General features: G+C 48.3%; 1 protein-coding gene across 1 annotated transcript in view; it reads left to right on the forward strand.

Annotated features, from left to right (window-relative positions):
• Nucleotides 1-273: 273 nt before the first annotated feature.
• LOC149301651 (uncharacterized) overlaps nt 274-12,159 on the forward strand; it is a 51,615-nt gene continuing 39,729 nt past the window's right edge. Inside the window, exons 1-2 of the mRNA XM_089484341.1 lie at nt 274-665; nt 3,515-3,524. Coding sequence (XP_089340467.1) covers nt 274-665; nt 3,515-3,524 — 402 coding nt within the window. The remainder of the gene's footprint in view (nt 666-3,514; nt 3,525-12,159) is intronic.

Consider the following 12,159-nt stretch of genomic DNA (forward strand, 5'->3'; position numbering starts at 1 on the left):
CAAATGCCAGCATTGTGTGAAATGTTTTACTAGGAAGTCACTCCTAGTGATGCATCAAAGAGTCCACACAGGAGGGAAGCCATACAAATGCCAGCATTGTGGGAAATGTTTTTCAGTGAAGTTAAACCTAGTGACACATCAGAGAGTCCACACAGGCGAGAAACCATACAAATGCCAGCATTGTGGGAAATGTTTTTCAATGAATTCAAACCTAGTGAAACATCGGAGAGTCCACACAGGAGAGAAGCCATACAAATGCCAGCATTGTGGGAAATGTTTTTCTCAGAAGTCAGACCTAGTGACACATCAGAGAAGCCATACAAATGCCAACACTGTGGGAAAGGTTTTTCTTGGAAGTCAAACCTAGTGATGCATCAAAGAGTCCACACAGGAGAGAAGCCATACAAATGCCAACATTGTGGGAAATGTTTTTCTTTGAAGTCAAACCTAGTGATACATCAGAGAGTCCACACAGGAGAGAAGCCATACAAATGCCAGCATTGTGGGAAATGTTTTTCTCAGAAGTCAGACCTAGTGAGACATCAGAGAGTCCACACAGGAGAGAAGCCATACAAATGCCAGCATTGTGGGAAATGTTTTTCTACAAAGTCAGACCTAGTGATACATCAGAGAATCCACACAGGAGAGAAGCCACAAAAATCTCAGTAGTGAACTAACATTATATTTGTCAATAACGAATACAAAAAATATATTTTCAATCCAACAGTCCAAAACAGGCCCTTGTGATATTGTTTGTAAGGTTTGTCTGTCCATATGTCTGTTTATGTTTTAAAGTTATACTTTGTTAAGATTAGGTTTTCATTGCTAATTGTATAGAAAATTACTTTGGGTTGTATGTTTGGCTGGGGATTGTGGGTCATGGTATAGGTTAAGTAGATGGGGGGTTGGGATTTGTTACAGCTGGCTTTATTAGTTATGGGAATGATAGCTTTTGCAATTTGTGGGATTTTGGCCTAAGAAGGTTGGAGGCCAGTATTAACAGAAAGGATTAGTTTGTGGGAATGGCAAAGGGTCCTTGTTACCTGCAGAGCATAGACTGTGGGAATTGGAGGTGGGGGCTAGTTTTGGAAGAGGGTGATGTTTTAGGTTTTGGGGTTTTAATGTATTGTTTGGATTGGAGTGGGCAGTTCTGGCTTAAACACTGAATTTCTATGTGTTCACCATAAAGTTCTTTGCTATTTCAACACATTGGACTCTTTGTTGCACAGAAGTTCTGAATTTGCCCAAAACTGACCCTTTCTTCAGTCCTCCGTCCTCAGCTCCATTCCCAGCCATAGGAACAGCAGAGGCAAACACACACACACACACACAAATATACAGGATACACAGGGACAGCTATATTTCCAAACTAGATCCTTCCTTTCCTGACTTTCCAGCTCTGCACCTTGGGCTCCATTGTGGTTTCCTCAAAGGAAGAAATGAGGGAAGGAAGGGGAGGCTCCTGAACCCCCGGCGCATCCAGAAGAACAGTATAGGCGGAGGGTCCGGATACTTCTCCTGTCGCCTCTGTCGTAAAGCCAGAGTCCAAATTGATTCTTATCTGAGAGATTTTGTCTGCAAAGTTATTATTAAAAGCATCAGAGCAGACTTTTGTAGGTTCCAATAAAGAGTTCAGGGTGGGGGCATTTGAGTCAAGTCCCTTACCATCCTGAATAGCTCTGCTGGATGAGACTTTGCAGATGCAATAGATGCAGAGTAGAAGGACTTCTTAGCTGCATCTATTGCTACTCCATAGGATTTAAGAAAAAACCCTTATCAGGTATCAGTCCATATTTCTGCCAGCGGAACTCTAGCCGTTGTCCAACCCCTTCATTATTTTGAGATCTTTAGTATACCACAAATTGCGATTTGAAGCGGGTTGAAAAAGGGCACTTGGGAGCAATAGTGTCTATAGCTCTGGTAAGACCATTGTTCCAAGTATTGATCAGAGCTTCAACAGAATCGCAGGCATTACCAGCCATCAAACCCTCTGCCTCTGGCAACCTAGTGGGTTGCATCAACCTTCGAGGGCGGACCATTTTAATAGGTCCTCCAACCCCGACGGGGGGAATAGTGGCCTTCAGCCCAACCTTGACCAGGAAATGATCCATGGTCCATGACAATGTGGAGATATTGACTACCTCCACCCACGGATGTGCCTGTTTCCTTCAGAAGACAACATCGAGAGTATGACCTGCACAGTGTGTGGGCTCAGAGACTATCTGGGAAAGGCCCATGTTTGTCAAGCTGACCATGAACTCCCAATCTGCACCAGATACGTTCGTTAAACTGGCCTTGAGAGGGATGTTGAGGTCGCCCAGGACTAAAAGCCTAGGCGACTCCAGCAGCAGCACAAAGACCAGTTGTGTCAGCTCCGCTAGGGAGTCTGTTAAGCAACAGGGTGGACATTAAACCAACAGAATCCCCAGACTCCCTAGTCTTTAAGCTGAGGCAAATACATTAGATGTGGTCCATCTTACGGATAGGTATCCTGACCAAAGCAAGATTGTCTTCATGGACCAAAGCAACGTCCCATTACCTGCTCACTGACGGAGAACCCGGCTGGTAAGGCCTGAGCCCAGGTGGCTGAGCTCTCATCACCCAGCCAGGTCTCCATGAAACAAGCCAGGTCAGCTTCTTCGTCCAGTAGGAGATCATGGACTATCTACGGTCTCCATGAAACAAGCCAGGTCAGCTTCTTCGTCCAGTAGGAGATCATGGACTATCTACGTTTTATGTTTGACTGACCTGGCATTACACAAGAGCAGGGAAAGGTTCTGTGGTTGGTTTGGTATGCTTTCCTTCTCTTTTGGGATAGCAGGGTGAATAGAAGGGAAGATAGATATCAAACATCAATCTCTTCTTCCGCTGTAACGACATTTCACCCCGTTAGCGCACCATGCACATCTTGTATAGCCGCTCCACAGTCAATATCTCTCCCCCCCAATTTGCCATCTGAATGATTTTCTCCTTGCCCATGCCCATCTCCCTCCAAGTGTCCCGCCACAGATCTGTCCAAGTAGATATGAAATGAAAGTACACAAGGAAAAAGGTACCAGCCAGTTGGCATCGTCTGTCCTCAGACGGGTGAGGGTTGTTCCCAGGGCAGACTGAAGGGACCCTTTAAAGTGGCACCCACAGCCTCACCCACCATTCACCAAAGCGTCCCTGCCACTGGGAGCCAGGGATGTTAAGGGAGAAGACTGTCTTCTGGCTGGCGTCCTCTGGCCTTGGGGGGATCTACAGTCCTGGCCATGCCCCTCTCACTGCTGCCTTGCCTCTGCTGCCTTCCTTGGCCCCTGGAGGAATTGGGGGAGAGAAGGGTTGCTTCTGGCTTGGCTCAGCTCTCTGCCTGGCTGGCTGGAAGTGAAAGGAAGAGAAGGAAGGAAGGAAGGAAGGAAGGAAGGAAGGAAGGAAGGAAGGGAGGGAGGGAAGGAAGGGAGGTAAGGAAGGGAAGGAAGGAAAGAAGGAGTGAAAGGGCCAAGAGAAGAGAAGCATAATGGGACTATTGGAGCGAGGTGGGAGTATCTTGGACCAGACTGTACCCACCCCCCAGGACCCATTGTAAGAGCTGTCACAGCTCACTGTGATGCTTTAAATCAGGGTTCTCAAACTCCAGCCCTCCAGGTGTTTTGGACTTCATCTCCCAGAAGCCTCAGCCAATCCCCATCCACATGCAAATTCCCTTCCTACCTCAGTACTCTACAGCCAATCTGAATAGACTTCCAGAGCCCCACAAAGGCTCCTCCTTCTTCTTTGTCCCTCAGCCAATCACCATCCACATGCAAATTTCCTTCCTACCTTATAATGCCCTCCCTGACAGCTTGGCCAATGATCTGAGATTCTGGGAGCTGAAGTCCAAAACAGCTGGAGGGATGGAGTTTGAGGACCCTTGCTTTAAATGATAAGAGCTGACTTTGATGCCAGCATTATTGCAGAGGCCATAGGTCAGGTGTCCAGTGACTCTGTGAAAGAGATCATACTGGATCAGTTTGAATCTGTGAGTACTAAGGAAATGAGAAGAAGACAACTTGCCCTCTGGACCCTTGCCCTTCATGGCTGGTCATCCAAGGAGGAGATGCACTTAGGACTCACCTGAGATATATCATAGATGCATCTCTTAGGGAGGGCTATTTTCCATCTTGCTTAAAAGAAATGGTGTTACAGCCCTTTATGGAAAAGCCCTCCCTAGATCCCTTGGAGATGAACAATTACAGACCGGTCTCCCATCTTCCATTTCTAAACAAGGTAATTGAGAGGGCAGTTGCTCTTCATCTCCAAGACGTCTTGGATGAAATGGGTTATCTGGACCCATTTCAAACTGGCCTCAGGACAGGATACGGAGGTGAGACTGCTATGGTCGCCTTAGTAAAAATAATAATAAATAAAATATTTATTTATATGCCGCCCTTCCTTCGATCAGGGCGGCTTACAACAATAAAATACAATACAATAGAATATAACAAGTTAAAATACACTTACAAATTAAAATACACATCAAACTAACCAACAATAAAAAGCCCCAAAGCCCAACCTCTTGGCCACGAAAGACAAGGGAGGCCCACAGGGTATCTATTCGGGGAATGCCTGTTGGAATAGGAAGGTTTTAAGATCCTTCCTAAATTGGGCCAGGGTAGCAGACGAGCGGAGCTCTGTGGGCAGCGCATTCCAAAGGGCTGGGGCAGCTATGGAGAACGTCCTCCGCGAAGTGGAGGCTAACCTAGCCCCAGGCACCTTCAGTAGCTGCTGCCCGGAAGTTCTGAGGGTGCGAGGCGGAATGTACGGGGAGAGGCGGTCCTTTAGGTATCCTGGGCCCAAACCATTTAGGGCTTTATAGGTAATTACCAACGCCTTATATTGAGCTCGGAAACGAATGGGCAGCCAGTGGAGATCTTTTAAAACCGGTGTTATATGGCTGGTCCTGGGGGCACCAGTGACCAGCCGGGCTGCCATGTTCTGTACCATTTGCAGTTTCCGAGTTTGGTATAAGGGTTGCCCCATGTAGAGTACGTTGCAGAAATCCAGTCTCGAAGTTACCAGAGCATGTACAACAGTTTCTAGGTCCCTCTGGCCCAGGTATGGGCGCAGCTGGCGGATCAGCCGAAGCTGATAACAGGTGCTCTTGACCGTCGCATTCACCTGAGCCGTCAGGTGAAGGGACGAGTCAAGAAGCACCCCCAGACTGCGCACGGAGTCCTTCACAGGGAGCGTGACCCTGTTCAGGACAGGTGGAACCACCGCCATTCCTGGACCAGGAGAACCTATTACTAGTACCTCCGTTTTCTCTGGATTCAGCTTGAGTCGGTTTTCCCTCATCCAGCCCATTACTGACTCCAGACAGGCCACGAGAGGAGAGACGCCATCCCCAGTCACTGCATCAGTCGGAGACATAGAGAAAATGATTTGGGTGTCATCAGCGTACTGATAACCCCGCGCCCCATGTCTCCGGATGATCTCTCCCAGCGGTTTGATGTAAATGTTGAATAGCATGGGAGACAGAATGGCCCCTTGAGGGACCCCAGTTTTAAGGGGCCTCTCGTCGGAGCACACGTCTCCCAGCTGCACCATCTGGGATCTCCTGGAGAGGTAGGAGCGGAACCACTGGAGCGCAGTGCCCCCGATCCCCACCTCTGCCAGGCGTCCCAGAAGGATACCATGGTCTGAGATGTCCAAGAGCACCAACAGGGACACGCTACCCCTGTCGATGCCCAGACGGAGATCATCGACCAAGGCGACCATGGCCGTCTCAACCCCGTAACCTGCCCGGAAGCCAGTTTGAAATGGGTCCAGATAATCCGTTTCATCCAAGACCGCCTGAAGCTGGATAGCAACCGCCCTCTCGATCACCTTTCCCAGGAATGGTAGCAGCGACACAGGCCGATAATTATTATGAATCAGGGGGTCGAGGGAGGGCTTTTTTAGGATCGGTTTTACAATGGCCAATTTAAGATCCGATGGAAATAGCCCATCCCTCAAGGATGAATTAATTATCCGGCGTAACAATAATGTTACCGCCGGTCCCCCCTGGGCCGCTAACCACGAGGGACAGGGATCAAGAGAACAGGTCGTTTTCCGAACACTTCCGAGGATCTTGTCCACATCCTCGGTACTCACCAACTCAAACTGATCCAGTTTAACATAGTCCACGGAGGCTCTGGACACTTCTACCCTAGGTTCTGCTGTAATAACGGAGTTCAGACTTTCGCTTATACGAGAAGTTTTATCCGCAAAAAAGTCGTTAAACAAGTCGCAGCAGGCCTTAGAAGGTTCAAGGATCTGGTTCAGGGTGGGAGGGAGCTGAGTTAGCTCCCTGACCACCCTGAACAACTCTGCCGGACGCGACTCAGCGGACGCAATACGAGCACCATAGAACGAATTCTTTGTTGCTTGTATTGCCTCTCCATAGTCCATTAACATTTGGTCTAGGAGAGTCTTGTCGTCTAAGCGAAGGTGTTTGCGCCAACGGTACTCTAGCCGTCGCAGAGCTCGCTTCCTTGCCCGGAGATCTTCCGTATACCAGGGCTTACGCTTGGAAGCGGGCCTGAGAGGGCGCTTGGGAGCGATCATGTGTATAGCCCTAGAAAGACCGGTATTCCAGTTACCGGTGAGGGCATCAACAGAGTCGCCGTCATTTCCAACCGTGAGCCCCTCTAAGGCTTCTTGGAACCTCTCAGGTTCCATCAGCCTTCGAGGGTGGACCATCCTAACAGGTCCACCACCCCCGGGGGGGATCTGGGCAGAGGCCTTGAGTTTCACCTCTACCAGGAAATGATCCGTCCATGACAGGGGGGAAACATTAACTATTTCCGCCCACGGATTCTCCGCCTCCGAACAGAAGACCAAATCGAAGGTATTACCCACACAATGCGTAGGACCCTGTATCAGCTGGGACAGGCCCATGGCCGCCATGGTCTCCATGAATTCCCGAGCCGCACCGGATGGAATATAGCTGGCCGTGAGGGAGATGTTGAAGTCACCCAGGACAAGAAGCCTGGGCGTCTCCAACATCAGCTCAGCGACCAGCTGTGTCAGCTCGTTAAGGGAGTCCGCTAATGCACGGGGTGGCCGATACACTAACAGAATCCCTAGACTGTCCCTAGCCTTTAGGGTCAGGTAAATACACTCGATATAGGAGGTCTGTCGGATGTGGCTCCTGGAGAGGGACACGGTGTTCCTATGTACCAAGGCCACTCCCCCCCCCCGCCCACCTAACCTGCGCTGGTCCTTCACCGAGTACCCAGCAGGCAGGGCCTGAGCCCACACAGCGTCTCCTTCAGGCCCCAGCCAGGTCTCGGTAATGCAAGCCAGGTCACATTTAGAGTCCTCCAACAAATCCTGGAGGATGTGGGTCTTGTTGTTAAGTGACCTGGCATTGCACAGGAGCAGCGACAGGGTTTGTGGCACGGTTGGAGAGACCCTCAGGTCCTTCAGGTTGGGAGGGGGACAGGAAGGTGAGATAGATATGACGCATCTATCACGCCTTCCCCTGGAACGCAAGTCCCTTCTCCCACCGCCATACCTCCCCCTGCCCCACACAACCTCAATTGGAGCTCCGCCCACCAAGATGTTATTCCCGGCCCAGGCATCCCCCCCATCCCTATCCTCCCCCCACCTCTCTATGGCTACTAAAGGAGCAGAGGTTAGCCACTACAAGCATCCTCTGCTCCCAGGGCCAGCCCAAGCCTCCCACAGCAATAAGAAGCTGCGCAACTGCGCAGCTGCGCAACAGCGGTGCTCCTTAGTCCGTGGGCGGTCCTCCCGGGGCGGTGCGCAGATGCGCACCTCCGACACCCCGGGAGGGAACCGCCCGGCAAAAGGAGCAGTCCTGACGGCGGCAGCGGCGGCGGTGGTCCGGCGTGGAGGCAGAAGGGGGCGTGCCAGGAAACGCCTGAGAAACGCCAGATTTAACTTCCCTTTTAGAGGAGGGAGGTCTGTGTGTGTGTGGGGGGGGGGGGGGAATGCCTAATCCAGATCCTGTGGCCCTTTAAGCCTAGTTGCCAGGTTGTTAGGAGGGGTGTTGTTGAACTCTGAAGGGGCTTTCAGTTCCCTCCATCTCCCGCCTCTTGGCTTTGGCCTAGATTTCGGCTCTTCTCTCTCCCCCCAGATAGAACCCCTCCCCCCAGAGAAATGCCTCCCTGAATAATGTTGTTTCAAATGCAATTGAAGCCTATGCTGTGTGATGCTCTTTATTTGGCAGAGAACTCTTCCCCAAATGAGGCATCAGAAGGGAGGGTCTCTTCTCTGCCCCAATTTCCAAGAGGGAGGTTTGCTCCTTAAAGCCCTTTTTGGCTTTGGATCCCCCTCCCCTCCATGGCCATGCATCTCTCCAAGTGTCGGCCTGCCCCCTTTTCTCATTATAACCCCCCCCCCCCAAGTACCCGGGGGTCAAGGAATCCGTAGAGGAGTGTGCAGGGAAGGCAAGAGGGAGAGGAGGCCTGGCAGGCCCCTTGCCTTTCTTTGGAGGAAGGAGATCAGGGTTTCTTTCCTTCTTACAACACCCCAACCCACCCCCCAGAAGACTCTCCAGCCATTCCTCTGAATGAATGAGGGCTCTCACCACTTCCCTCCCTCAGAGAAGGTTGTGAGGGCAGCAGCTTCACGGACTGAGAGTGTGCATGTGTAGCTGCCCCAAAGTACCCTCCTGACCATGCGCAGGGATCAAACAAAAACAAACAGCTTCATTTATATACTGCTTCATACTGAACTAACAGTGTCTAAGCGTAAGGCCCTTGGTGCTGCTGCTGCTTATTCCACTGTTCAGCCTTTGGAAGAAGGGAAGGACTACACCCTTCCTTCCTTCCTTCCTTCCTTCCTTCCTTCCTTCCTTCCAGAATGGAGCCAAAGATGCAGAGCTGGACTCAGGAGGGAAAGGCTGGGAAGGTTCTGCTTTGTACATATAGCTCTCTGTGTGTGTGTGTGTGTGTGTGTGTGTGTGTGTGTGTGTGTGTGTGTTTGCATGTTTGCCTCTGTTTTTCTGGCTGGGAATGGAGCTGAGGGCTGAGGAGAGAAGAAAGGGTCAATTTTGTGCAAATGCAGACCTTCTGAAAACCAATGAGTCGTCTGTTGAAATAACAAAGAACTTTATTGACACATAGAAATTCAGCGTTTAAGACAGAACTGCCCTCCCCAAGCCAAACAATACATCAAAAGCCCAAAACCTAAAACAAAACCCTTGTTCAAACTTAGCCCCCACCTCCAATTCCCACAGTCTATGCCCCACAGGTAAAAAGGCCCCCTTTGCCATTCCCAGAAACTAGCCCTTTCTGTTAATACCTGACCCCAACGGTGTTCAGCCATCGTCCCACACAGTGCAAAAGCTATCATTCCTATAACTATTGTAACCAGCTGCAACAAATCCCACCCCTCTATCTAGGCAACCTATTTCACAACCCATAATCCCCAGTTAAATTTAGAAACTAAAGCAATGATCTATACTAATAGCAATTAAAACCTAAGTTTAACAAAATATAACTTTAAAACATAAACAGAAATATGGACAGACAAACCTAACACACATAATCACAAGGGGCTTTTCTTATCACCACAGGATTAAAAATATATTCTTTGTATTCCTTATTGACAAAAATAATGTTAGTTCATTTCTGGGATTTGTGTGGCTTCCCTCCTGTGTGGACACTCTGATGTTTCTCTAGGTTTGACCTCTGAGGAAAACATCTCCCACAGTGCTGGCATTTGTATGGCTTCTCTCCTGTGTGGATTCTCAGATGTGACACTAGATTTGATTTCAATGAAAAACATCTCCCACAATGCTGGCATTTGTATGGCTTCTCTCTAGTGTGGACTCTCAGATGTTTCACTAGGTCTGATTTTGAAGAAAAACATCTCCCACAATGCTGGCAATTGTATGGCTTCTCTCCTGTGTGGACTCTCTGATGTGTCACTAGGTTTGACTTCAAAGAAAAACATTTCCCACAATGCTGGCATTTGTATGGCTTCTCTCCTGTATGGACTCTCAGATGTTTCACTAGGTCTGATTTTGAAGAAAAACATCTCCCACAATGCTGGCAATTGTATGGCTTCTCTCCTGTGTGGACTCTCTGATGTTTCACTAGGTTTGACTTCAAAGAAAAACATTTCCCACAATGCTGGCATTTGTATGGCTTCTCTCCTGTGTGGATCCTGTGATGTTCCGAAAGGTGTGACTTCCGAGAAAAACCATTCCCACAATGCTGGCATTTGTACGGCTTCTCTCCTGTGTGGACTCTCTGATGTAACACTAGGCATGACTTTGAAAAAAAGCATTTCCCACAATGCTGGCATTTGTATGGCTTCTCTCCTGTGTAGATCCTGTGATGTTCCAAAAGGTGTGACATCTGAGAAAAACCTTTCCCACAATGCTGGCATTTGTATGGCTTCTCTCCTGTGTGGACTCTCTGATGCCTCACTTGGACTGACTTGGAAGAAAAACCTTTCCCACAGTGCTGGCATTTGTATGGCTTCTCTCCTGTGTGGACTCTCTGATGTATCCTTAGGGTTGACTTCTGAGAAAAACCTTTCCCACAATGCTGGCATTTGTATGGCTTCTCTCCTGTGTGGACTCTCTGATGTCTCACTAAGTTTGACTTCACAGAAAAACATTTTCCACAATGCTGGCATTTATGTGACTTCTCTCCTCTTTCGACTCTCTCTTGACTCACAAGTTCTTCTGTAAAGAAGGACAATGACAGATAAGTGAAAATCAGAGTTAAGAGAGGAGGGTGTTACCCCCAGATTTAGCCCCCATTTACCCTTCCCTATTTGACAGTAAATTAATAAAGTTGGTGTGAGTGACCCGAGCATGATCCTTTTCCAGATACCCTAAATCCATGGAACGATTATATCCTTACTCATAGCAGCTAGCAAAGAAGAGACTGGATGGGGACTGCCTTGAGGGAATCTGTGGAAGCAAATAGTCAAAGGACTGTTTCAGTTCCATTAAAAATGTGCAAAATACTTTGATTGACAGTTGGCATCATTTCCTGTGAGACTGCCATAGAGTCAGAGCCCAAGGCATGATGCAAACCAACTGCAGAGGTCACTTCATGCTGTTTGGCACCAGGATGATAACTCACAGCCAATACAGTATACAGCTCACATGCGAATCGGTGTGGATTGGATTGGTGTGAACAAGAGATGGTGAAGTTGATGGAAGTTGGAGAGGAGAGCTTGCAAATATTTGCATTATTAGGAGCAGGTAACTGTTGAAGTTGCCAGATATTGTGTAACTGTGATTATTTGTCGCAGAAATTTTTTGAAACTGATGCAGAAACAACCATGAAATATCATCCAGTTAGTCTGACATCAATACTAGGAAAGATTCTAGAGCAGATCATTAAACAGAGAGTCTGAACATCTAGAAAGCAATGCCATAATCACAAAAACTCAACATGGGTTTCAGAGAAAGAAGTCATGCCAGACAAACCTGATCTCTTTTTTTTATAAAATTAACAGCTTGTTAGATGAAGGGAATGCTGTGGATATAGTATATCTTGATTTCAGTAAGGCCTTTGACAAATTTCCCCATGACATTCTTGCAAACAAGCTTGTGAAATGTGGGCTAGACAAGGCAACTGTCACATGGATTTGTAATTGGTTGACCGGCCGAACCCAAAGGGTGTTCAAAAATGGCTCCTTTTCATCCTGGAGAGAAGTGACTAGTGGGGTGTACAGTGGGGTTCTGTCCTGGGCCCAGTGCTATTCAACATCTTTATCAATGACTTGGATGACAGAATTGGGAGCATACTTATCAAATTTGCAGATGGCATCAAATTAGGAGGAGTAGCTAATACTCCAGAGGGCAGGATCAAAATTCAAGATGACCTGAATGGACTAGAAAGCTGGGCCAAAGCTAATAAAATGAAATTCAACATGGAGAAATGTAAGATACTGCACTTAGGGCGGAAAAATGAAATGCACAGATATAGGATGGGCGACACCTGGCTGAATGAAACTATGAGTTAAAGAGATCTAGGAGTCCAAGTAGACCACAACTTGAAAATGAGTCAACAGTGCGACGCAGCAGCTGAAAAGGCCAATGCAATTTTAGGCCGCATCAAGAAAAGTATAGTGTCTAGATCAAGGGAAGTAACAGTGCCACTCTATTCTGCTTTGGTCAGGACCCACTTGGAATATTGTGTCCAGTTCTGGGCACCACAGTTT

Source organism: Sceloporus occidentalis, unplaced genomic scaffold, assembly GCF_023333645.1.
Source record: "Sceloporus occidentalis isolate IW3139 unplaced genomic scaffold, rSceOcc1.0.p SCAF_21, whole genome shotgun sequence".
Classification (NCBI taxonomy): domain Eukaryota; kingdom Metazoa; phylum Chordata; class Lepidosauria; order Squamata; family Phrynosomatidae; genus Sceloporus; species Sceloporus occidentalis.